At 41.3% G+C, this 22,952-nt stretch overlaps 7 protein-coding genes across 8 annotated transcripts in view; all 7 read left to right on the top strand.

The window, feature by feature from the left end:
• Nucleotides 1–12,870, top strand: part of LOC145702888 (uncharacterized) — a 29,817-nt gene extending 16,947 nt beyond the window's left edge. The window contains exons 2-15 of one of the 2 annotated variants that reach the window (XM_081780183.1): nucleotides 9,333–9,402; nucleotides 9,482–10,045; nucleotides 10,150–10,325; nucleotides 10,414–10,643; nucleotides 10,689–10,872; nucleotides 10,913–11,093; nucleotides 11,188–11,282; nucleotides 11,325–11,622; nucleotides 11,668–11,894; nucleotides 11,941–12,021; nucleotides 12,069–12,281; nucleotides 12,326–12,416; nucleotides 12,488–12,683; nucleotides 12,729–12,870. In XM_081780183.1, coding sequence (XP_081636309.1) covers nucleotides 9,353–9,402; nucleotides 9,482–10,045; nucleotides 10,150–10,325; nucleotides 10,414–10,643; nucleotides 10,689–10,872; nucleotides 10,913–11,093; nucleotides 11,188–11,282; nucleotides 11,325–11,622; nucleotides 11,668–11,894; nucleotides 11,941–12,021; nucleotides 12,069–12,281; nucleotides 12,326–12,416; nucleotides 12,488–12,683; nucleotides 12,729–12,779 — 2,637 coding nt within the window. In that variant the 5' untranslated portion in view covers nucleotides 9,333–9,352 and the 3' untranslated portion in view covers nucleotides 12,780–12,870. Of the gene's footprint in view, nucleotides 1–9,297; nucleotides 9,403–9,481; nucleotides 10,046–10,149; nucleotides 10,326–10,413; nucleotides 10,644–10,688; nucleotides 10,873–10,912; nucleotides 11,094–11,187; nucleotides 11,283–11,324; nucleotides 11,623–11,667; nucleotides 11,895–11,940; nucleotides 12,022–12,068; nucleotides 12,282–12,325; nucleotides 12,417–12,487; nucleotides 12,684–12,728 lie in introns of those variants that run through there. The other variant, XM_081780182.1, reaches the window with a different exon arrangement.
• LOC145702887 (uncharacterized) lies at nucleotides 57–9,224 on the top strand. Its single transcript, XM_081780181.1, has 12 exons — nucleotides 57–121; nucleotides 331–506; nucleotides 553–671; nucleotides 5,119–5,320; nucleotides 5,475–5,514; nucleotides 5,564–5,816; nucleotides 5,856–6,470; nucleotides 6,509–6,984; nucleotides 7,033–7,120; nucleotides 7,179–7,440; nucleotides 7,515–7,788; nucleotides 7,835–9,224. Exons 1-12 carry the CDS (start codon nucleotides 78–80, stop codon nucleotides 8,169–8,171), a joined length of 2,886 nt encoding a protein of 961 aa, XP_081636307.1. The 5' UTR covers nucleotides 57–77; the 3' UTR covers nucleotides 8,172–9,224.
• Nucleotides 12,871–14,339: 1,469 nt separating the features above from the next.
• On the top strand, nucleotides 14,340–15,864 carry LOC145702892 (ATPase GET3-like). Its single transcript, XM_081780188.1, has 7 exons — nucleotides 14,340–14,515; nucleotides 14,636–14,704; nucleotides 14,749–14,865; nucleotides 14,940–15,191; nucleotides 15,274–15,444; nucleotides 15,493–15,593; nucleotides 15,639–15,864. The coding sequence occupies exons 1-7, from the start codon at nucleotides 14,366–14,368 to the stop codon at nucleotides 15,793–15,795; spliced, it is 1,017 nt and encodes a 338-aa protein (XP_081636314.1). The 5' UTR covers nucleotides 14,340–14,365; the 3' UTR covers nucleotides 15,796–15,864.
• Nucleotides 15,865–15,894: 30 nt separating this feature from the next.
• LOC145702897 (ORM1-like protein 2) lies at nucleotides 15,895–17,158 on the top strand. Its single transcript, XM_081780192.1, has 4 exons — nucleotides 15,895–16,066; nucleotides 16,132–16,275; nucleotides 16,449–16,503; nucleotides 17,026–17,158. Exons 1-4 carry the CDS (start codon nucleotides 15,923–15,925, stop codon nucleotides 17,148–17,150), a joined length of 468 nt encoding a protein of 155 aa, XP_081636318.1. The 5' UTR covers nucleotides 15,895–15,922; the 3' UTR covers nucleotides 17,151–17,158.
• A 394-nt stretch (nucleotides 17,159–17,552) lies between these two features.
• LOC145701714 (N-acetyl-D-glucosamine kinase-like) lies at nucleotides 17,553–19,557 on the top strand. The gene is given in 6 exon segments (XM_081778931.1): nucleotides 17,553–17,734; nucleotides 17,813–18,027; nucleotides 18,117–18,247; nucleotides 18,249–18,321; nucleotides 18,519–18,891; nucleotides 18,936–19,557. Coding segments are annotated over 6 exon segments (1,005 nt in total). The 5' UTR covers nucleotides 17,553–17,679; the 3' UTR covers nucleotides 19,094–19,557.
• An 8-nt stretch (nucleotides 19,558–19,565) lies between these two features.
• On the top strand, nucleotides 19,566–20,647 carry LOC145702894 (uncharacterized). The gene is made up of 5 exons (XM_081780189.1): nucleotides 19,566–19,681; nucleotides 19,733–20,009; nucleotides 20,050–20,156; nucleotides 20,201–20,310; nucleotides 20,351–20,647. Exons 1-5 carry the CDS (start codon nucleotides 19,591–19,593, stop codon nucleotides 20,543–20,545), a joined length of 780 nt encoding a protein of 259 aa, XP_081636315.1. The 5' UTR covers nucleotides 19,566–19,590; the 3' UTR covers nucleotides 20,546–20,647.
• A 77-nt stretch (nucleotides 20,648–20,724) lies between these two features.
• LOC145702889 (choline dehydrogenase, mitochondrial-like) lies at nucleotides 20,725–22,951 on the top strand. Its single transcript, XM_081780184.1, has 4 exons — nucleotides 20,725–21,819; nucleotides 21,863–22,167; nucleotides 22,211–22,613; nucleotides 22,656–22,951. Exons 1-4 carry the CDS (start codon nucleotides 20,725–20,727, stop codon nucleotides 22,704–22,706), a joined length of 1,854 nt encoding a protein of 617 aa, XP_081636310.1. The 3' UTR covers nucleotides 22,707–22,951.
• The last annotated feature ends 1 nt before the right edge of the window (nucleotide 22,952 follows it).

The raw sequence follows: 22,952 nt of genomic DNA, 5'->3' as shown, positions 1-22,952 counted from the left end.
AATGTCTCGTCTCGTCAGAAAAATAAATAATTATTGATGTTGTTTTGTTTAGAAATTATATTGAAAAAGTAATATTTATGTCGACAGATGCCAGGGTCGACGAACAGGAAGCAATCGATATCTAGGGCTCTATAATTGTCAGTTTTTAGCAGCAAAATATCCAGTCAGAACATGATATTTTCGCGATTCACAAGTGTGATGTTTATCGATGAAAAAGTTTTGAGATATTTTGTGATAAAACCCGTATGAGATGAAAACATACTATTACCACTCTTTTCTTTATTGATACCATTTTCGAGAAATTACAAATAAATTGAGCCCTTTTCTCAGGGTTCGGACTATCCACAGCACAGACTTCCAGAAGCTGAAAAGCAGTACAGGCGGAAGTTACTACAGTAGCATGCCGAAGGCCTGGTCGACTCCGCCTGTCGACTTCCAGAAGCTGATAAAACAGACTGAAGGGCAGAATCTAATCGGCTGTCTCAGCGGCCCTGAAGGTTATAAAGGTTTGAAAATTGATTATTTATGCGGGTGGTTATATTTTTATTTCAGGGCTTTTGTTGGAGATCGGCACCTTTTCGGAAACTGAGCTGGAGCAAATTGAAAAAGCGCTGCCAACATACAAGGAACAGGAAGAACAATACAAGAAACATGCGCAACTTTGGCTGAGGGTAATCCATTAATCAATTAATTAATCGTATTTATTTATGCATTTTTCATGAGTACCCCGTATTACTGTACTTGCATTTGTGTACAGTGGAAAATTGTATCACTGTACTTGTATTAGTGTACTTTCGACATTATTGTATCACTGTACTTCTGTTTTACTGTACTTGTAATAGTGAACACAATTTTTTTGTCTTCACTAATACAAGTACAGTGATACAATACTGTACACTAATACAAGTACAGTGATACAACGGCGAAATTTTAAATCCAGATTTAATAGGGCTAGAATAAATTTTATTTCTATTTTTTTAAATTATAATTTATTTTTCATACAATTTTTATATAATGCGCGCGGCGCGCGCGATCCCTATTTTCTTATAATTTTAATGAACAAAATTAAAAAAATACAATAAATTATATATATAATTTCTTATACAATTTTTATTTATTGAGCGCGGCGCGCGCAAATCCCTATTTTTTAATAATATTAATGAACTAAATTAAAAAAATACAATAAATTATATATATAATTTCTTATACAATTTTTATTTAATGCGCGCGGCGCGCGCAAATCCCTACAATTTATATTCCAAAATCTAACAAAATATGGGGGGACTATATTTTGGTAGCTAGGGCGGGGCGGGGGTAGATTCCACAAGGGCTATTTAATGACGGCCTATATAGCGTTTTTACGTTTTTTCCCAAAAGTGTGTTTTATTGTACTGCAAAAAAATCTAGAATTTATGCCCCAAAATCTAACAAAATATGGGGGACTATATTTTGGAAGCTAGGGGCGGGGCGGGGGTAGATTCCACATGGGCTATTTAATGACGGCCTATATAGCGTTTTTCACGTTTTTCCCAAAAGTGTGTTCTTCTGTACTGCAGACAAAATAATAGGCCCCACTTCTAACTTTCTAATAGCTATTTTATTTTTCATTCAATTCAACTGTGAAAATGCGATATTGTGTACTGCTGAAAATTTATTTTTCGTTTTAGACTAGGCATGTAAAGACCAAGGTTGAAGATGAACGTCTAAAAATGAAAATGGCAATTATGAAATAAAGAGACAGGCAATTGAAAATTACCTGGAAAAGGAAGATATTGAGACGATCTTGGGCATCATCTTCTGGCGCGGAGTAAACATCGCTGGAGAGAGAAATATCTAGCAAATGAACGGAAATGAAGACCCAGTGATCGTCCGATCGGAAATCCCCGTCGAAGCAGACAATTGACAGTTCCTGACCGCGGAGGCGAGACTCGCCGCCGAGATGATACGAAGTAACTGGGTGGCGATTAAAGATCGGAGGCCAGTGGCGCTGGTACTTGTCGTCGTTCGATTTTTCTACAGGGCCGCGGCGTTTCTCTTCGTAATTCGAGCTGTGAGCGAACATGCTGCGGAAGGCCTCGCTGCCCGTGTTGATCTGTTGCTTGACGAAGTCCTTGACTTTGCGCCCGCCTTGGACGAGATTCTTCGAATTCGACTTGCAAAGAAGAAGATCGACTCGCCCCAGCGCATGTCGATGTTCGCCTTTGCCCGTGGAGGACTCTCGTCCAACAAGCTCTCGTCGATGACGAACAGTTGTGCATCGCTCAGCTTCGAAAGTAGAATTACTGTCGAGTGGTATTCCAATCGCAGGCTAACTTCATCCAGGGAGACCTAAAGAGAATACGGTTATTTTTCGAAGCTTATCAAGGGGCCTATCAGTAAAATCTGACTTTCTTCCAACCCTAACCAAAATCCTAAAGAGTTGACAAAGATTTACCTTCATTTCGTGAGCTGAATCTTGAGTGCTTCGTTCTCGCCAAAAACAAGCGCCATTGAAACCACTTATCGAAATCACTCCTCCTAGGAGTCCTGATCGCGACTCGATCTTCGTCTTCGCAAGAGAAACCAAAGTCTTGATGTCATTTTTTCTACTGCTTCTCATGTCAAAAGCGCCATGATATGCGAGTTGCTCTGTCACCCAAACCGTCTTTCCGAGAACGTTTCCGATGTTCATATCGACTCGCAACTCTCGGAGAACTGTGGAAACTCTAACAGCAGTTTCCTTTTTTTCGTTATTATGATTCGGCTGGACAGGAGCAGCTTCGTTTGTCGGCTTCGCGCGGCTACTTTCAATGAGGAAAAGGCGTCTTGCGATGGATCTATTGTACCAAGCTTTTGGAAAGCCGAGGATTTCCGACAAACATCTCATGTCGTAGTTGATATTTGCCTGGCCAATGTCGGAGATAACAGAAATTGTGAGGAGCTTTTCAGAGACGTGCAGTCTCAAAATGTTGATTAAAATGCCTTCGAAATTCAAGTGGAAACATCCTTTTGACGAGTTTTCGTAAAGATGATTCACACGGAGAGCGAAATCAGACAGTTGAATCGCCAAATTCAATCCGGACTTTTTCGCGTCAGGTCGACGGCGGTGACGAGAAGACCATGTTTGTCAGCAGTACTCGGAGCGTGCATTCGACCTTTCCTTTAGGTTGACAAGAGAACAGCACGGTCGAGGGCTTTACTTTGGCGTGGACGACGACGTCGACGGGGAAAGACTGGACTGAACTTTGCTCGAAATTGTGATCGGCGCCGCTTCGTAGATCAATTTGATCCGTGTCTTCCGGCTCCTTGCTAGTGTTGACTTCGTTCTTGTCCAGAATGTCAAAACTTTGACTGAGATATTCGAGGAACAAGGATGAAATGCTCATCTCTTTGGGCATGGAGCCGATTACGACGTTTGGGTAAAGCTTCGCGCGGCGATGAGTTTCCCCGCTTCCATGCGACATGTAGTTCAAATCGACGTCCAATGCAGGAAGAAAAAAAGTTGTAACGCTAGAGTCAGTCGAATTCACCGCCGAATTTCGCTTTCGCTCGCTTTCGAGCGCAAAGTGATCGAGTTTCTTTGAGTTTCCACCTGGGAGGCCTCCCAAGACGTCGAAACTGGTGTGCCTAATCCGGATGCTTCCAAAACTAAGCCTGTCAAATTTCTGTTTGCGAATCAAGCTAGACTCAACATCGGTGCTTCTGAAAACTCCCTTGCAGAAGTTATCGGAGCTTTGAGCAAAACAGCAGAAGAAGCGTATGGATTTCTCCCTGTCAGAATTTACCGAGCAATGAAGCCGAGAAAAGAGTCTGTCGAAACTCGATCGTTTTGTTGTTTGCCTCTTCAGTCGATTTTCATCCTCTTCTGGTTGGACATCTTCTGTTTAACTTGCTGTCTCGCTTTTGGCAAGGACAACTTTCCAAGAATGGATAGCATTCCAGTTTTCCAGTTTTGATCGTGATCGTCGCATTCAAAATCAACTCGATTTCTCCCTCGCCACTGTTGCTTGAATTGCCTCTGAGTTTTTCCTTAATTTTGACCATTCCCGCCATTTTCAGGCTCCGGTCGCCGCTTGAGTAGAATGTTACATTCTGAATGTACTCTTTCTTATATTCCTTGTCCATCTCTCTCAGCGACAAAACCAATTTCATGTTCATTCTTCTTGCGCCCGTGTTAACCCTCTTCAGCAAACGCGCGGACGGTTTGAAATGAGTTAGAAATGAAAAAGATTACTCATGCAAGTAGATACACAGCATGACATATAATTCACAGCTACTGCCATAGATGTAAACTATCTGACAAACGTCGTAAGTACCTAGAATAAGGGCCGTCATTATCTACCCCCATCCTACTCCTAGCTTCCGCTAGTATTTTGCGGTTGGAAGTCAAGATACTTTTTTTGCAGTACAATAAAACACACTTTTGGAAAAAAACGTAAAAAACGCTATATAGGCCGTCATTAAATAGCCCTTGTGTAATCTACCCCCGCCCCGCCCCTAGCTACCAAAATATAGTCCCCCCTATTTTGTTAGATTTTGGGCATAGATTCTAGATTTTTTTCGCAGTACAATAAAACACACTTTTGGGAAAAAACGTGAAAAACGCTATATAGGCCGTCATTAAATAGCCCTTGTGGAATCTACCCCCGCCCCGCCCCTAGCTACCAAAATATAGTCCCCCCCATATTTTGTTAGATTTTGGAATATAAATTGTAGGGATTTGCGCGCGCCGCGCGCATTAAATAAAAATTGTATAAGAAATTATATATATAATTTATTGTATTTTTTTAATTTAGTTCATTAATATTATTAAAAAATAGGGATTTGCGCGCGCCGCGCGCATTAAATAAAAATTGTATGAAAAAATATATTGAAAATTTGAATATTAAATAATAATTTAAAAAAAAAAAATCCTAGCCCCGTAAATTCGCGATTTTAAATTTTTGCCGTTGTATCACTGTACTTGTATTAGTGTACAGTATTGTATCACTGTACATTGTAAGTTTGTACTTTTGAGTTCACAGGGAAAAGTACAGTGATACAATACTGTACACTAATACAAGTACAGTGATACAATTTTCCACTGTACAATATTACAAGTACAGTAATACGGTGCCCTCTTTTTCATGCTTTATTTAGAGTGAAAACTGTCAACTACAAGAACAAGATGAACACATCAAAATTCATGTGGAAACAACATGTCTTCCAATACCAACAGAAACGCCGAAAATGGAAATCAGGGCATCTCCCACAACAGTAAAAGCTCCAACGCCAGAAAACAAACCCACCAGAGCAGAGAGACGTATTGATCCTGAGTTACAGAAGCTCAAGTGCGGCCAGGGTAAGTTACTCTAGCTAGAACATTTTCTCTACTTTCTGGCCTTTCTTTGATCCCCAAAAAGAGGTCGGATGGTGGAGAGAATCTTTTTGAAAATGCATGAAGAAAAAAATCTACAGAGAATTTTAGAGGGTAAAAATTCTTATAAAAACTTTAGGTGGTGCTTATCGGTGGTCAATGAGCAAGCAATCATTCAAGTAAACACTCTTCCAAATCCGTTTGCAAATAACTCTCGTTTCTTTTCAGTAAAGTTGTGTGTCCCTTCTGCATTCGCTCCGAAGATCCGTCCAAGAGCGGTATCAACTTTATCCGCGCCGATTACTGGCGGCGGCACATTACGGAAGTTCACAAAAAAGAGAATGAAATTGAGCATTCGAAAAATCTCGTCCTTTGCTTGAAATGCTATCATATTGGAATCGACAAGGCGAAGGAGGCGAAAGAAAGTGGCCTCGGCTTGCCCGATTTCTCAAGCTTATTTTTTACACTCGACCAACGCCAGGTAGAGTTATTTTTACGTCTCAGATTTAGACGATTTCAGGAGCATGAAGAATTGGAGCATAAAGGCGAGGAAATAAAATTTGTCTCCGCTTGGGAAAAGAAAGAAGCTTCACAGTCGCGCAGAAAACGGACGTCTCACCATAGCACGGACAAAAACTCACACTCGGCGGCAAAATCGTCTCCCTCGCCGCAGAAAAGCCCTCAAGTTCCTCTCAAGCACGTTCCTCCCCCAACTTCCACTTCCTCCTCCTCTACTACACAACTGCCCTCGCACGCTTCATCTCCCCGCGTTTCTTCCTCCAGCCAGTTACCAAATGTCTCTCCGATGCAGATGTCGCCACCACCACCGAAAGTCCAGCAGCAAAGGCAACCGACAAGCATGGGCATCCAGCAGCAGCAAGGGATTCATCGACAACACTCTGCTCCTGCTCAGATTAAATTGGAACCACCATCGCCTGGTCCTGGTGATCCAATGTCGGTGGTGCCTCATCAGATTCCTATTCGTCTGCAGCAAGCTTCTTCGAGCAATCAAATGCATCATCAACACCATCACCATCATCAACAACAACAACCACAGCAACATCATCAAACGCACCATCATCAACATCAAAATCAAAACAACTTACAGCACTCCTCAAAAATGGACACAATTCAGGTAAAACTCACCTAAAAACAATATATCAGGGACTTTAGATTATATCCAACTCATTTCCTCCACCACAGCGTTCGCAGTCGACCTCGCTGCCAAGTCCGGCCAGCATGAAGCAAGAAATCAAAACGGAGGAGCCCTCGTTCCTCCGAAGCCCACTCCAATCTCAGTCACAGTGTTTACCTTCCCAAAGCCCCCAAAGCACACAACAAGCTATCCGAACCACACCGATCCGCACGAATCAACCGGGAACATCGCGCCAAGCTGTGGCGATGATGGACGTTTCATCGCATCATGATAGCTCGTCGTTGAACTCGGTCAAGGCGGATCCTGCTTTCAATTTCACGATTAATGCCGAGCACAGCCTCAATCTCGATATCGACACGAGTTTCGGTGACTTCGATATCGCGCTGCCGCAACACTTTGAACCGAACCTTTCGCTCAACAACCCAGACCAAAATCGCCAAAATCATCATCACCAACCGCAGCAGCAACAACATCAATCTTTTATGGCGCGACCGTAAGCTAAACAATTTATGTTAAACTTAGATTAACTTATACTTTCTAGGCTGCCTAAGGCAGGTGATAGACAACCGAACCAACAACGAATACCTCAAATTCTTCATTCTCCTCAAGTTCAGCCTGCCCATCCAAACGTAAGAACACCCTCTTCGTACCCACTTTTCAAGTTGAAAATTTCAACTCTTTTTTCAGTCCACCATGCACATGATGAACGCGCATCATATGCAAGTGAACCCGAACAATGCCCATATGATGCAAGTGGACCCTCATCCGCACCAACCACAACCTATGCAAGTCTCTCTCCAGAGGCAACTCTCCCACGATCCGAATAACACAAAAATGAGCAACAATTTACAGCAGCACAGTTTAGCAACTGCGCAAAATATTCAAGAGATTTTGGTCAAGACAGAAGACGACCAGGAGGAACGGGACGCCGAGAAACAACGAAAGAAAGGTAAAAAAGAACTTCAACCGACTTAACCCTACCCAAACCCACACATTAGTTATTTGACAAAACGTAATATTCAGAACGCATGCCTAAACTAAAATGCGAGCGCGGAGAAGTGTACGTCTGGAACGCGCGCCAATTCTACCAGAAGATCATCTGCCCAATGTGCGACGATCGCGGCGGCGGCTGCAAAGAACTCACAGTCCCCCACTTCCGCAAGCATCTTGAGCAAGTGCACACGATCGAGGAAATCGAGTCCGTCGAAGTATGCCGAATGTGCCATCGAAATTCCGTCGCTCAGAGGTTGGATATTTTCCGAGGACTCGTCGCGGCGAAGGATGATAATGACAGATTGTAAGTTGATCGTTTTCTTTCTGGTTTCTTTAAAATTCATTTTTAGTGCGCACTTCAAAAAGATCCACCCAGGAAAAGCAATGCATCCGACAGAGCCATTCATCTCTATTTTTTACAAACAACGAAAAAGTCCCAACGACGACTGGGGCCTTGACGGTGTCGAGCGAGATCCGAACAAAGTCTACAAATACGCGACAAAGAGGAAGAAGGACGAATCAGAGGCATCGCGGAACTCACAAAATAACAGCAGCAATCAGACAGTACAACAAGTCAGCCAGCAGCAGCAACAACAACAGCCGCAATTTAACCCTCCGCCGCAGCAGCAGCAACAGGCGCACACTGTCGTGCTCCAAAGTGCTCCTTCGTTTACCAAAAATCACTAAAATAAAATAAAACAGACTGAAACGAACGCGTAAAAGAGACTAGATTCATTTCATTATTCTATATTTTCTTCAACAAAAAAGGCCGCAAAGCAGCTTTTCCAAATTATTCTCCAAAAAATACATGGTATCTATTTTCAACGCAACTCAGTCTGATTTGTTCTTTTCTCTCTATTTTAATTATTGATGCAATTTGTATGACAGTAACCTAATCAAAAATCCGATCCGCCGGTATTATCTCACTCCTTTCTTTCCTCTCACAATTGCCGTTATTTGTTTCTTCTTGTCGACCAAAAATGTAAAGAAATCGTGGTCGAGATCTATTTACCAGGTTGCTTGTTCTTTTCCTATTAAAACTCATTTCAAGTAATATGCTGCCAGATGATGAGGTAGTTTTGCGACTTTTTATGGAAATAGAGCTTTTATCGAAGGCTTTTCTTAGGATTCACTTGCGGTTTGAAATCCGTTTTATTTTGCTTTATTCTCCATTAAATCTCGCAAGATAAACATGCCTTCAAATAAAATAATCTTACCTTCACCCTTTTTTGTGTGCAAGAAGAAATAACATCATCACGTAATCTTATCTTTCTGATTGTAAAATTCATAAATTAAAAATACCTTCTAAAGGAAAAAACTCGTACGTTTTTCGTATTTCTCTGAATCTTACTTACCGCTTGAAACTTGACAATTTTTAAAAAACGATTCTTTTTAAAATGAAGAAAAAATAGCTTCGCGCTGCCCTGAAGACTTTCCCTAAAGTAACACTACTTGACTACTTTCTATGTTGTTTCTCGTTTTATTTTTTCATTCTTTCCTCTCGAATCACCTCCCTCATTTCTTCAAAAACGATCCATTATTATTATTATTTTAACATCTAAGCCGAAAGCGCTCTGATGATAAAAATTCTTCTTCCTTTTTTCAATTGTTGTAATTATATTTCAAACAAAAAACCTTTCATCTTTCGAAACTTCCACTCGCGGGAAAGTTTGTTTTCTCTCTTTTCCAAACTCTACTACTTTTTCTTTTGTACTATAAATATACTACTGGTAAATTGTCTATTCTGTTTTTCAAGTTCCACTCTTCTTATTTGACCAACCCATAAAAATATCCGAAAAAATAACAGAAATAAATCTTTATTGACCACTAGAATATGTAAGTGACAAGCATTGGTTGTTGACGCAAGAATGATCGGCACGAATGGCCGCAATTTTATCGGCAATGAACACGATCGAAGGTATTTTTCAAATAAACAATAATAGATAACGATTTTTTTAATTCCTGAACGATCAAATTCAATTAACATTTCTTACTAGATCGTTATCTGGGACCGAGACCTCCTACAACTGCTACCCCGTGTACGAAAATAGCCACAACGGCTCGCAAATCCTCTCCCCGTCATCCTACCACAGCAGTAGTAACCTAAATCTCCCGCCCACGGCACCACAGCAAGTTAACCACCAAGTGGCGCACAATTCTCCCGTCGCGCACCACCACGTCCCTTCCCATGTGCATTCCCTGTCCCCATCCCCCACACCTATCATCTCCGAGCAAGCAATCCAGCGGCTGCACTCGTTGATCATCGAGTTCGTCCGCGCCCGCAATCCTCCATTGAACACCTATCACGAGCTCGGCCAGTGTCTCGAATACATGTACAAAAAGACCACCTCCGAGGACTCGGGCTCGCTCAACGACTTTCTTCAAACATTGAGCCGGATTCAATACTACTGCAGCGAAAAAATGCTGCAGGAGAAAGTCAACCGCTTCAACGGAATCATCAATACTCTCAAACAAGCGGCGCAGCTGGCGAATAAGCAAGAAACATTCCGACAACTTGAGTTTATTTCACGGTCCTTGTTATCTGTAGAAAGCGAATTAAGGTAACTTCAAGCTCTTTCTTTCATCTTCTCACATTTGGAACTCCAAAGGCTTGTTTCTTTCGATATAAGTTTATAACCATGGATATAAATGGTTAATTTTCTAGCGCTACAATTAACCCAACCACTCTCCGTGACCAGCAAGCTGCTGATCATCAACAGAATCTGAGTAGCATGGGAATGGACCCGATGCGTCGTCATAATCCGGCCTTCTCTGGTGGAAGGTCTGGAAATATGATGAGCAATCTGATGAATGACTTGCAACTGCGCGACGATTATACAGGAACTCGTTTTCATCCTTTTTTTCATAAATTTTTCTGAATTATGATAATTCAATTATCAATGGACAAATTTGAGAACGGAAAGTACAGTGCCTCGACCAAGTTGTCACGTGCGCGAACACTCAATGTACACCTTATCTGATAAATGCCTTCAAATGTGCGAGGCAATCAAAAGCCAAACCGCCAGACTTCGGGCCAAGTCTGGCATCAGCCCGACAGACATCGTTAATGCTCTGCACTGCTCCAACACCAACACCAAAAACTCTGCGCTAGAAAAACTTACCAACAATTTTCAAGTTGCACTTGACGCATATCTAAATGTAAATGTCTTCGAAACTAACCTCGTCGATAGTTCTCATTTTTAGCAATTACGAAGATTAATAAAAGTCAGCGAATTTATCATGCCGGCATGTTTCCTGACTTATCGACCAGAATCTCTCAAAGAACTCTTCAGCGGATGTTGTGACCCTGAAACCACCCTTCTTGTGTTACGAGAGACGAACAACAACTTCGTCGAGCGTGAAATTCCCGATATCCAAATCGAAATCGGTTCGTTTCTATGCATTCTCAAATCCTAAAACATCTTCAGCGAATGTCTTTTTCCCGAGCTACGCAAAGACAAAAGCGAAAAACGGAGATCCAAAGCTGTCATCTCGATCTCTGTTGCAACACAAGCGACGAGCTGTGGAGAATTTAATCCAGTCAATTAGCCCTAATCTCGTTGAAGATGCGAGAGCAAGTCTTGCCAATAAAATTCTGAACGAGCTTTGCTAGGGATCATCATTAATTTTAACCCTTTCATCCATTTACAAAGCCATAGAATTCTTTTGTGTATATTTTCTACTCTTATATGATCCCTGAAAGTCCATCTCGTTGGGTTCAACTTTGTAAAGCAGCGTTGAGCGTCGCTTTCGGCAATTTGGGCCTTGTATCTTTCGCCAAAATGGAAGACTGTCGCGGTGAGTCCTCTATGTTTTCAATTCTATTTTATCCTCAAATAGGCAAAGCGACGATAACCAAACAACAGCACTTCGAGCGGAGCGACGGCAAGACAGTGCTCGTCTCAGTTCCGTCGCGCTGGCAGATCAAAGAAGATCCACAGCGCGTTTCACATCTGCAGCGCGAGCTCAATCCAGAGTCCGCCATTGCAGTTGTCAAAGCAACTTATGAAGTCGTCTTCTCTGCCTCGAAAAATATGGACGAGCACGCGCACGAGTTCTGCGGCAAGTTCAAATTCAGCATTTCTTCTTCCGACTTTAAACAAAGACACCCAAGTCTGTCCCGTCGTCAAGGATCTAGGTAATAAATTCTTTACAAAGATGCGACTCAAAACTGAACTTGCAGACTCGGGAACGATGTGAGCACCGTGGCTTCACTTCTCTCTGGCGATTTCTCCTCTTCCTTGTCGAAGACAGGGAGCATTTCTCGATCAAAGTCCTCGTTGATTTCAATGGATTCAAAGGGCCCATCGAGACAGACATCCGACATCAGCATTCGCTCGGAGAACTCGCAGTCGCACTGTTCCACATCGACGCATCGACCTGTGATTAAGCAACCTCTCCATCCACAGAGTAAATATCACAATGCCGCTTTGAAGCTCACTTTTTGTTATTTCAGGGCAGCAGCAGGCGAGATACGAGCACGCTAGCTCTTCCGAACGTCTCGCTCAGGGAAGACGTCACTGGCCGAAGCCGATAAGTAATCGAAAAAATACATTTATTATTTAACAATCGTCGAAATTCTAGGGCCGATGCAATTCCGCTCGGACTCGTTTCAATCGCACCTGAACGAAAGCTCGCGACTCGGGGACACTCATAAAACGCAATTGTCGCCCATTGGCGATTGCTACCGTGACAATGAGCTCGGCGGCGAGTTTGGCTCAGTTTCGTCCAACTATTCAAAACCAAACTCGTGGCCGCGGCTGCCACATGGACAGGCGCCTCATTTGCCTCCTACAGGTTCAGTAAAACTTCCTACGAATTTAATTTTATTAATTTTCTAGGAGATCCGGAAGTAGATCGTTATGCTAGGAGGCTTCACATCAATAAACAACCTGTAAAACCACCTCCACCACCGGGAATGGAAGGATCAGAGTAAGATCATTTGTTTATAGCCTCAAAATTCTCTTTTGATATCCAAAGTTTGAATTTCAAACCGTTTTTAGGAGCTATTACGACTCTTCGAATAATCTGGAGTGGTCTACTCCGACAACTTCTAGTGGCTGGAACGATTCGACAAAAATGGAAACTTGGAATCCCCAAGCGCACGAAAATACGATGCTCGAATCTCCCTCGTCCAATGATCTTAGTTCTGTTGGAGGACTCAGGATGCCAGACCACGGATCTACCGGTCATTTATCGGTAAAAAATGACACTTTCTTGATCCCAATTGAGCTATTTTTTAAGAGTAATTCGTTCCACCGGCGAACAAGCAGCTGGAACGAGCACTGGAACTAGAGTTTTACAAATAAAAGAAGAAAGAAAATCTTCCTTCTTCTCGAAGCTCGTTTTTTATACTTTTTTGATACCTTTACTTTCAAACTTAATTAACAACTTTACTTTATTACTATTTCAATTTATTCTCATTCAGCAGCATCATCATATAGTTCAGTCTGTGGCCTTCTTTCCAAAAGATAAAAAAATCTAAAAGACGAAAATTCCCAAGTTCAAAGAGAAAAAAAAAACATTCTTCGCCATTTTTGATATTTTGATGAAAATTCTTGCGATTTCGGAGATTTTGAAAACTCAAAATCTTCGTCTTTTTTTCCAATTTCAACTGTCGCTGGCTACTAACCTGTTTTACAAAAAATTAAACGTTACGTAATCATTCTAGTTCTGGTCCTTAGAAAGGACCGAATTATGACTTCACAAAAATTATATTTTAAATTTTTGTGCGTTGTATTATTCTTTTTATTTCACTTGGCTGATGATCAGATTTCGGTGTTTTGAAAATACCAAAAGGTCGATCATTAACTTTCTACACCAACTTTAGGGTTATTTCTTTATTCTTCCGAATTGATAAAAAAACTCCCCCACTCTAGCGACTCACCGGTCGACCCGTGTAAGTCCATACTCACCATGCTGTGCATGCCATAATTTTTTGTTATCTTTCCTTGCTTGAAGCTTGCGTTATTTTTTCCTACATTTCATCCCTTTTTTTCGTTTTCCAACGCTTTTTTACGACGATTTCTAAAAACGACGGACAAAATCGAAAATTCCACTTTCTAGTTCAACTAATAATCACCCTGCTGGCTGGGGTGGGCACATTTCTTTTTAAAAATGGGGTTCTTTGGGCCTTAAGCCAATTAGACATAAGTATTCGTTGTTTTGGCCAATCAAAAGCCATCTTAGCCAACATCCACCCCTGAAACCAGAGAAATGTGCCCATCCCAGTTGCTAGAATTATAAATTTTACAACTATGAAATTAAAATTGGCCTGCCAACATTCCTATTATTACTTTAAAGTTTTAAAACTCTATCACCTTTATCAAACCTCCTGTAGCGAATTATGGCCGTGGCGATTTCGAGTTTGATTTCACCCCTGAGGGGCGTTTCGAAAACTAATCAAAACGACCACAACACACAATACAACCACACGTTTATTTATTATAAATTTTCCTTGCTTACTACTGACTTTCCGGGTGTTTAGCGCTTCCTGTGATTCTCAGATTCATATTTTTTCCTCGTTCTCTTTTGCAGTTTCGGCTGTTTACTGGTTTAAACTGTCGAGTTAAATGATTAATTTAAACTGCGAAAAGTTCATTTCTAGCCTTTCTTACGCGAGAATTTCTTTCCTACCGGCGGCGTGTATTATTAGACCATAGTCTTAAAACAGTCTTTGCCGATAGCTTTACCAATCTACAATCAAATAATAATTGACTAGCAAATCACACCCAATAATTAACTAAAAATTAATTTAAAAATTAACGCAGAAAAATCGGCAGAAAATGCCGAAAGTCTAAACCCTCTTTTCTCAATTGAATTCAATAGAAAACTGAAAACCAAAGCGTTTCTTAAAATTTCAAAAATTTAAAGAAAAGAGAATGGCGGACGAGTTTCACGATGCTGAAGATAGTTTTGAATTTGAACCGACGCTGATGAATGTGTTGACACAGGAGAGTTTGAAGTGGATTTTTGTTGGAGGAAAAGGTGGAGTCGGGAAGACTTCTACTTCCTGCTCGTTGGCAGTTCTGGAACGGATAAATTTATCATAGAAATAAGATCAAGTTCCGAAATCTATATTGCTACAAGACAATAAGGGCGTCACTCCGTTATTCTTGAAAGATCTAACGATGATTTATCCCTTTTAAAAGATGTCTCATGTCCGAGAAAAAGTGTTGCTGATCTCAACAGATCCAGCTCACAATATTTCTGATTCTTTCGTATGTATTTTCTGTCCGTTCCGACTTTCAAAGCCTCTTTTTAGGACCAGAAATTTTCAAAGGTTCCGACAAAAGTCAACGGGTTCGATAACTTATTCGCGATGGAGATCGATCCAAATGTAGGAGTCGAGGGACTGCCCGAAGAAATGGTCGCTGACAATTTTGGGTCATATAACTTCTGGCTCTTTTTATTACATTTCTACTTGCTTAATTTTAAATGACCCCGGAAAACAGTGGTATGAAAAAGATGATGCAGGACTTTGCCCAAACCTTGCCAGGCGTTGACGAAGCAGTCAGTTTTTCTGAGGTTATGAAGCTCATTACAGACATGCAGTACAGTTGTGTCATCTTTGACACAGCCCCGACGGGACATACGCTCAGATTGTTGAATTTCCCTGGAACGGTTGAGAATGGAATCGGCAAGATTTTGGGGATGTTTGATGGCTCCTCAAATAGCGGATTTGGGCCCATTTTAAATATGGCCAAGGTGCATTTCCTTGTTCTTATATTCAATTCTATATGACTTTATGTAAAGGCTTCTTGCTTCTCTCGTTGCAACAATATTTTAGTCAATGCTGAACTTGGACTTGAACTCAGATTTTATCACCGAAAAGCTCGGGGACATTCTTCCTACGGTTCGAAAAATGAAAGAAGAATTCTCAAATCCGGACTTGAGTACTTTCATATGCGTGTGTATCGCTGAATTCCTCTCTCTGTACGAAACCGAGCGCCTTATCCAGGTAACAAAAAGAACCAAAGTTTAATTTTTCATCCTTTTTTTTGACTAGGAACTGGCAAATATTGGTATTGATTCGAGAAATATCGTCGTGAATAGACTTGTGCCAACAATGAACGCCCACAATTGCCAAACTTGCAAAGCACAAACCAGGTTTTCTTTCACTGCTTTTTCCCCGTTTTTACCCCAAGCTTTTAGTTTACAGAAAAAGTACTTGGATCAAATTGAGGATCTTTACTGCGATTTTCACATAACGAAAGTGCCTCTCTTCGACACAGAGGTTCGCGGACAGAGCCGACTGTACGACTACTGTGACAAACTGGCGCCAGGAGTCGCCAAGAAAAAAGAAAACTGATAAAGAGAAAAACAATACACTCACACACGTTGCTTTCTTCACTTCCACTTACAACCGTTCAATCAACTTTTAGGAAATTATAAACAAGTGACTAATTAAACAAGGAACTTTGAGAACGAGCTCTAGAATGGCTGGAGTAGTCGGAACGGCCCACAGCTGCGCAAATCCAAACACAAACGTCTGGAACTCAAGAGGCATTTGGATATCCTACGTCCTCGTCGTTCTCTTGCTTCACTTCATTATTCTTTGCATTCCAGGATTGTTGAGAATTGTAGAAGTGTTTTCTTCATAATTAGCATTTTATATTTTCAACGAGCGAAAGTACTCACTGTCGAGTGGTGCTGGACAATAACAAATGTCGTGCATTCGATTCTCATGTACCTGCTCATGCATTCCGTCAAAGGAACGCCTTTCCACACTACAGATCAAGGATCCAGTAGATTTTTGACTGGATGGGAACAAATGGACGGCGAAGAGCAGGTCAGAAAATTATTCTACCTATAGAAAGTGCTTGAAAAAAATTTCTAAGAACTAAATTTGCTTACCTACGCATGATTACTAAATCTGCAGAACACATTTTGTTCATAATTCAACAAAAGTACAAATCCTTGCCGTAATCTTGTCAGAAGGGCGCTTTAAAACTGTCATTCTAGTTCACCGAAGCACGCAAATTCTTTCTCTCCGCCTCCATTGTTCTCTATTTACTCGGTAAGTTACATGTGATTATTGAGAATTAGTGTTTTCAGAATCAATTGATTCAATAAATTCTGAATCTCAAAAATATGCTGAATAAAAGTGCCGCTGACGTCAGGGGCTTCGGGATCATTAAATGTTTTGTGGCTTTTGGGAATCTTTAACTGTCCATTAAATTGGACTCAACGTTTATGCTTTGCCTTTGATTTTTAATAGACACGTCATGGAAATATTCGTCTATTTGATTGCCAATTTATTCGTTTTCAAAACTTTTGATCAGAGCATATTTGAACTCTTTTTGGAATCTTAACGCTGATAGTCCTCCTTGATTTTATTGCAAAGCTCCGTATAAATCAATATTCATGATATTTAGTCTTATAAAATATTCCTAGTAGGTATTTCCTACAGGGAACTTTGAAAAGGCCATGAAGCTATCTTGTTTGTTATTATGCTTATTTTACTGCCTCTTCTGACGTCAGCATCCATCAAAAGTCGTCCCAACAAGCCTCCAAGCTTACATAATTTCTCATTTTTTAGCTTCTTTCTACACCAAATACGAGTACGAACACTTCCAGTGGAACACCGCCGCCCTGTTATTAAGTGTACTTCCCAAGCTCCCACAATTCCATCGCGTCCGCGTTTTCGGCATCAACCGATACTGAAAAGCAAATTCAGCTAAAATAAATCAATTTGGCCGCCATAGTTGCTTCACTACTAAAGCGATCACTTCTGCCTCCTTTCTTCATTCTCGTGCGGACTTTGCCTGTATCAAATCTTTTATCCTTTTTCCTTTCCCTGTTTGTTATATTTTTTATTATTACAGTCAACTAAAAATTATCTCCGATCTAAAAAATCTTTCGAATCCCTCAAATTTTTGGAATGAAATCTCGATGGATTAAAAACTCGCATATTTGCACGACTTTCAAAAATAATAATTTCTCTGAACGCAAAAGAAAATCTAAAAAATGACCATTTATGAATTATGATAGAGGGCGCCCCGCGCTTCGGACTATAAAAGAAAAACTCTACCACAATTCGTTTCTTTTCTGTCTGCGTTTGATTTTTTGACAAGGAGAAAATTTTGAAAAAAGTATCTTGAAAAATTTGGACGCGTGATTTCAGAGTCTTTCTACTGCTGACTGGAACATCAAAAAAGTACTTTTTGCCCGAGGCGTGTTTGTTGATTATTTGATGCCTTTGTATGTTGGAGTTGAAGGTGGCGGGACCCATACAACAGCCATCGTAGGTAAATACTGGCATCTTCTTTGTTCTTTTCCTATACAGGAAATCGTTAAGAACTAAAGTAATGATGGGCATCTTTAAGTTAACGAGCATGGAAAACAACTCGCAGAGGAAATCGGCGAAGGAACAAATGTCCATCTCATCGGGCTCGAACTTTTGACCGACAGGTTGATGGAATTACTAGAGAAACTGTGGCTCCAGCTTAATGTTCCGGAAGGCACGCAGTTTGACTGTGTTGGATTAGCGATCTCAGGGGCGCAAGATGGGATGGAAGTTTTAATCAAGGAGCACCTCCAGGTACAGTATTCCAGGTATTTTTCGGCCAATATATCGAATAAGACTGGACTTTCCCATTTAACTCTAGCCCGAAAAATTTCTGTTTTCAGGATGCTTGTGGCCAGCTCTTCAAAGAAATCTCAATTTACGACGATACATATGGCTCGGTCTTTACATGCTCCAACGGAGGCATCGTCCTCATCGCCGGTACTGGCAGCAATTGTCAACTGATTAACGACGATTTCTCCGGCGCGCTGCGGCGGCTGGGGCCATTTTATCGGCGATGAGGGCAGCGCGTTTTTCATTACACATCGCGTACGTAGAATTCTTTTACGAATTACTTTAAAAGTTTTCAAATGCCGCGTCGAATTCGTCAAATAGTGATTTACGAGTTCTTCATTGATGTTCGCCCAGTAGTGCGCTGAATTGTGGAAGATTGTTTGAGCAATCTGTAAATCCGCATTCTTCACCAATTCAGTGCCTTTTGTTCTTTACTCAAAAAGCTCCTTTAGGCCCTGAAGACTGTGTTTGACCACGAAGACAATCTGATTGAATGCGAATACCCAGTCGACCGCGTCTTCGAGGAAATGAAAAACTACTTCGGCGTCGAAGATCGGGGCCAAATGTTGGACGTCTTCTACGCCGCCAAATTCGACAAATCAAACTACGCGGGCTTCTGCAAGAGTCTCGCGATGCTCGCGAAGGAGGGCGATGAGTTGAGTCTGTCATGCTTCGCTGAGGCCGGTAGGCTGCTGGCTCAGCATGTGGTGGCCATTCAGCGCAATATGACGGAGGAGATGATCTCGCAGAAAGGAGGACCGGTGGTGATTTGCGTTGGCTCGGTTTGGAAGTCGTGGGGATTTATGAAAGAGTTTTTTGTAAATGGTAAGTTTGAAAGCAAAATCAAGGAAGACAACCGGCCTTTTTAGTTCTACAAAAGACATCGAAGTTAAAAGAGTTAACCCTCGTCCGACCAAAAGTCACCTCAGCCTATGGCGCCGCCCGACTAGCCTGTCGCGAGGCAAAACTCGAGCTCAACATGGACCTGGAGAAAAACTACGAGCTTTTCGACAAGCTCTCGTGGTAGAGAAAACCGTTCTCCTGTCGTACTATCTATCACTTCTAATTGCTCTGTCTGTTCATCTTTCTGTTCTAGTTTATCGCTCAAAGAACCTATGATTTGTACATTTGAAAAAAAAAACTAAAAAACTTTATTTATATCTTCCTTATTTATGAAAAAGTGGTGCTGGTTCCTCCTAACAAAAAAATAATGCAATCGCTTCTTTATCTACCAAGTTCAATGTTAACAATAAGCTGTATTCAGTAAAAACGCGCATTACAACATACATAAATTCTATTATCCATTCTATCCCACCATTCAAGTTTCCTCACTTTCAACTTTCACCACTCTCTTTCAAAAAGAAAAAAATACGCAACAAAAACATTAATTTCTGTGAATCGTTCTCTGAATCGTAGTTTTTACCTGGGTTGTAGCAATCGTGCCTAAAATCGAGTGATTATGCTCAATATTTCAAGTTTTAAGTTATTCTACTTTCTTCCTCGTTATTTTTTCATATTTTGAAGATGGATAAAAGTATTGAAAGGGATGCTCCGGTCCCATCGGTTAGGTCGAGTACGGGAGGCCTTACGGAGGAGCTTGATATAAGCGATATTGGTAAGAAGGAGAATGGTTAACAAGTACAATAGATTAACTATTTTGTAAAAGACGAAGAGCATCAGACAGACGCATCAACAATCCGTTCTCTGACGGCTAGCACAGCTCCATCGGAATATCGCTCAAAATCGACCGTTACAAAATCTTCTGACCTCGAAATTACGCAAATAGACCCACCACCTCAATCGAGAGCGTCAACTTCAGGGGCAAGCTCGTTTAAAAAATCATCAGACTTGGAAATAACAACGTACGATGAAGGCATTCCAGACATTCCATTAGTCGCGACGAATTCTACCCAATTACTGGTGCAGAATATCGAGCAAATAAAGTAAACTTAACGTTTTTTTTCGTATTTCATGATCATTCAGGCAAGAAAAATTCAATGCAAAGGAGCATATTCTCAAATCAGATGTTTTGAAGAAGAGTGTGAGGGACAAAGCAGTTCAAGAACTGAATTTCGATCCGTATGATAAAAGTAGATCCTCACAATTTTACAAAGAAATGAACTTATTCTTTCAGTTTATAAGGACTTGATCGGGCTTGATGTCAACAAAGAGAACCTTATTGAACAAGAAATCAAAGATCGACTTGGGAGAGTTGAAAAAGTTGAAATGGCAAAAGCGATTAAGGTACCATCATCTCCATTTACCGGTTTAATGATTCTCTCAGTGCTCCTATGGAGAGCCAAACATTCGCGATTTCGAGTACATGGAACAAACCAGCTTCGGTTCTCTAACGATGAAAAACCACGCATTCCGACTACCTCAAATCGAAGAGCAGCCCTCAATCACCGCCTTCGAAGTCTACGAGAAAATCCAGGCGGCGATCGAGCGCATCAGCCCCGAATCTGAAGAGTTCTACTGAAATCATTTCTATGCCTTATCTTCATTGCCGCATTCCATACTCTAACCTCCGATTTTTTAAAAGAGCAGAATATAGTTTTCTACAGTTTTTTCTTCAATCAAAGTGTTGTTTTAACTCGATAGAAAGCAGGGTTCTTTATAACTTTGAAACCATGGAAGAGTACGTTTGCTGTCAAAACCATGCCTCAACTTGTTTGTTTCATCATTTATTTGATCAAAATATCAAATAAATGCATTTTTGCGCGGTTCCAAAAACCGAAATCTGCCCGAGAAAAAATGCTCTGGCTGAGAAAAGCAAGAAAAATTGCAAAAGTAAAGTACGATTTTATAATTTGCGGTGGAGGATCAGCAGGATGCGTGCTCGCAAATCGACTTTCCGAAGACGGATCCAAAAATGTTCTTCTTTTGGAAGCTGGACCGTCTGATAATATTTTCGCAAAACATGACTCCCGACTGGGAAAAATACTGTCGTGGAAGATTCACATGCCGGCTGCGTTGCAGTACAATCTGCAGGATGAAAAATACAACTGGTTCTACGAAACTGTTCCTCAAAAGCACGCGAATAATCGTTCCTTCTATTGGCCGCGTGGTAGAGTTATCGGAGGCAGTAGCTCGTTGAATGCGATGGTTTACGTTAGAGGCCATGGAAAAGATCAGGATCGATGGGCGGAAGAGATTGGGGATGAAAAATGGAACTATGATCACCTTCTGCCTTATTTCAAAAAATCCCAGAACTTTTACGCGGCAGAAGAAGATGATTTCTACAAAGGAAGAAGTGGACCACTTCATGTAGCTGACGGTGACTTTAACACTCCACTGTATGAAGCATTCATTCAAGCAGGGGTTGAAGCAGGCTATGCGAAAACAGAAGATATAAATGGCTATCAACAAGAGGGTTTTGGAAAGCTGCCGATGACAGTTAACAAGTACGATGGATCCCGAGCCAATGCTTCTTCTTGTTATCTGGACCCAGCGCGAAAGCGAGAAAATCTAACGATCCTGTCAGATTCTCTTGTAGACAAAGTCGTGTTTAGCGGGACAACTGCTTCTGGCGTGAATATTTCTAGCTTCAAATCGCGAAATTCGTTTGGAGAAAACCTCTTCATCGAAGCTAGTGAGGTAATTCTATGTGGAGGAGCAATCAATTCGCCCCAGATGCTTCAACTTTCTGGGATCGGAAACGCAGTTGAATTAGAGAAGGCCGAAGTTGATCCGATTGTTGACTTGCCTGGCGTCGGTGAAAATCTGCAAGATCATATTGAAATCTCCGTTTCTGTAAGTAACTAAAGCTTTGATGCTTTCTGAGCTCAAAATTTAGCATAGAACTCTACCCGGCCTTTCACTCCAAAAGTATCAAAAATCGCCATTGATGCAGCTCATCGGAGCCGAGTGGTTTCTCAAAGGAACTGGCATCTGCGCGACGAATCATTTCCACGCTGGAGCGTTTATCAGGACCAAGGCGGCGGAAGAACTTGATCATCCAGACATTCAACTACATTTCGTGCCAAGCCAGTATCTTGATCACGGCCGTGGGGAACTTACTGAAGAGGCTTTTCAAGCTCATGTTGGAACATTGCGGGCTAAATCGACGGGGCATATCAAAATTAGATCCAATAATCCAAGGTGAATTTCTTTTCATGTCTATTACAAGTACTTTTATTTTCAGAGAGCATCCAAAAATCGATCCAAAATACCTGTCCCACCCGGAAGACCTGCCCGATCTCGTCGAATGTTTGAAACTTACGCGCGAGATTTTCGCCCAATCAGCATTTGACGAGTTCCGGAAAGCCGAACTCGTCCCCGGTAAAGAATTCAAAAACGACAAAGAAATAGAAGAATGGATCAAATCGTTCATCGAAACCGTCTATCACCCAGCCTGTTCCTGCAAAATGGGGAAAGAAGAAGATCCGATGGCGGTCGTTGATTCAGAATGCCGCGTTTTTGGGACACAAGGATTGCGCGTCATCGATGCTTCAATAATGCCCAGCATAGCATCGGGAAATTTAAATGCTCCGACGATTGCTATTGCCGAGAAAGCAGCGGATATCATTCTAGGAAAAGATCCATTGGTAGGGAATTTATTTTATTCATATCTCTTAAAATTGCTTTAGGTTATAGCAAACTCTCCATATTTCCTTGCCGATACAAGATCTCAGCGATGAACTTGCTAACTTCTGTTAAAAATATCATGAAGAAAGACGAATAAAAGATGACTGTCCTTCTTTCGTTTTACTTATCACGTTTTCTTCGAGACAATTCTAGTTCAGCTGCGCTGCAAACTAGGATTTTTCTCTAGAGCTCACGTGTAACTGGCACTATCCGACCACTCCTCGATCAGAACGAGAGAGTAAAGAGAGTCAAATATTTTATCCTGAAAATGCGAATATCCTTGGGTTTTGTGTCTAAAC

This window comes from Oikopleura dioica, chromosome PAR (genome assembly GCF_907165135.1).
Source record: "Oikopleura dioica chromosome PAR, OKI2018_I68_1.0, whole genome shotgun sequence".
NCBI classification, from domain to species: Eukaryota; Metazoa; Chordata; class Appendicularia; order Copelata; family Oikopleuridae; genus Oikopleura; species Oikopleura dioica.
This window is presented reverse-complemented; position numbering and strand designations above follow the sequence as displayed.

What these genes read in the sequence shown, in the direction of transcription:
- LOC145702894 (XM_081780189.1), top strand. Translation starts at nt 19,591, where the DNA reads ATGGATAAAAGTATTGAAAGGGATGCTCCGGTCCCATCGGTTAGGTCG. An exon ending in GCTTGATATAAGCGATATTG is followed by an intron (nt 19,682 to 19,732) that starts GTAAGAAGGAGA and finishes ATTTTGTAAAAG; the next exon opens with ACGAAGAGCATCAGACAGAC. An exon ending in CAGAATATCGAGCAAATAAA is followed by an intron (nt 20,010 to 20,049) that starts GTAAACTTAACG and finishes ATGATCATTCAG; the next exon opens with GCAAGAAAAATTCAATGCAA.
- LOC145702887 (XM_081780181.1), top strand. Translation starts at nt 78, where the DNA reads ATGTCGACAGATGCCAGGGTCGACGAACAGGAAGCAATCGATAT. An exon ending in TTCAGCCTGCCCATCCAAAC is followed by an intron (nt 7,121 to 7,178) that starts GTAAGAACACCC and finishes CTCTTTTTTCAG; the next exon opens with TCCACCATGCACATGATGAA. An exon ending in AAGGATGATAATGACAGATT is followed by an intron (nt 7,789 to 7,834) that starts GTAAGTTGATCG and finishes ATTCATTTTTAG; the next exon opens with TGCGCACTTCAAAAAGATCC.
- LOC145702892 (XM_081780188.1), top strand. Translation starts at nt 14,366, where the DNA reads ATGGCGGACGAGTTTCACGATGCTGAAGATAGTTTTGAATTTGAACCG. An exon ending in CCTGCTCGTTGGCAGTTCTG is followed by an intron (nt 14,516 to 14,635) that starts GAACGGATAAAT and finishes CCCTTTTAAAAG; the next exon opens with ATGTCTCATGTCCGAGAAAA. An exon ending in CCATTTTAAATATGGCCAAG is followed by an intron (nt 15,192 to 15,273) that starts GTGCATTTCCTT and finishes ACAATATTTTAG; the next exon opens with TCAATGCTGAACTTGGACTT.
- LOC145702897 (XM_081780192.1), top strand. Translation starts at nt 15,923, where the DNA reads ATGGCTGGAGTAGTCGGAACGGCCCACAGCTGCGCAAATCCAAACACA. An exon ending in TTCCAGGATTGTTGAGAATT is followed by an intron (nt 16,067 to 16,131) that starts GTAGAAGTGTTT and finishes CTCACTGTCGAG; the next exon opens with TGGTGCTGGACAATAACAAA. An exon ending in CATTGTTCTCTATTTACTCG is followed by an intron (nt 16,504 to 17,025) that starts GTAAGTTACATG and finishes CTCATTTTTTAG; the next exon opens with CTTCTTTCTACACCAAATAC.
- LOC145702889 (XM_081780184.1), top strand. Translation starts at nt 20,725, where the DNA reads ATGCCTCAACTTGTTTGTTTCATCATTTATTTGATCAAAATATCAAAT. An exon ending in ATATTGAAATCTCCGTTTCT is followed by an intron (nt 21,820 to 21,862) that starts GTAAGTAACTAA and finishes CTCAAAATTTAG; the next exon opens with CATAGAACTCTACCCGGCCT. An exon ending in ATTAGATCCAATAATCCAAG is followed by an intron (nt 22,168 to 22,210) that starts GTGAATTTCTTT and finishes TTTTATTTTCAG; the next exon opens with AGAGCATCCAAAAATCGATC.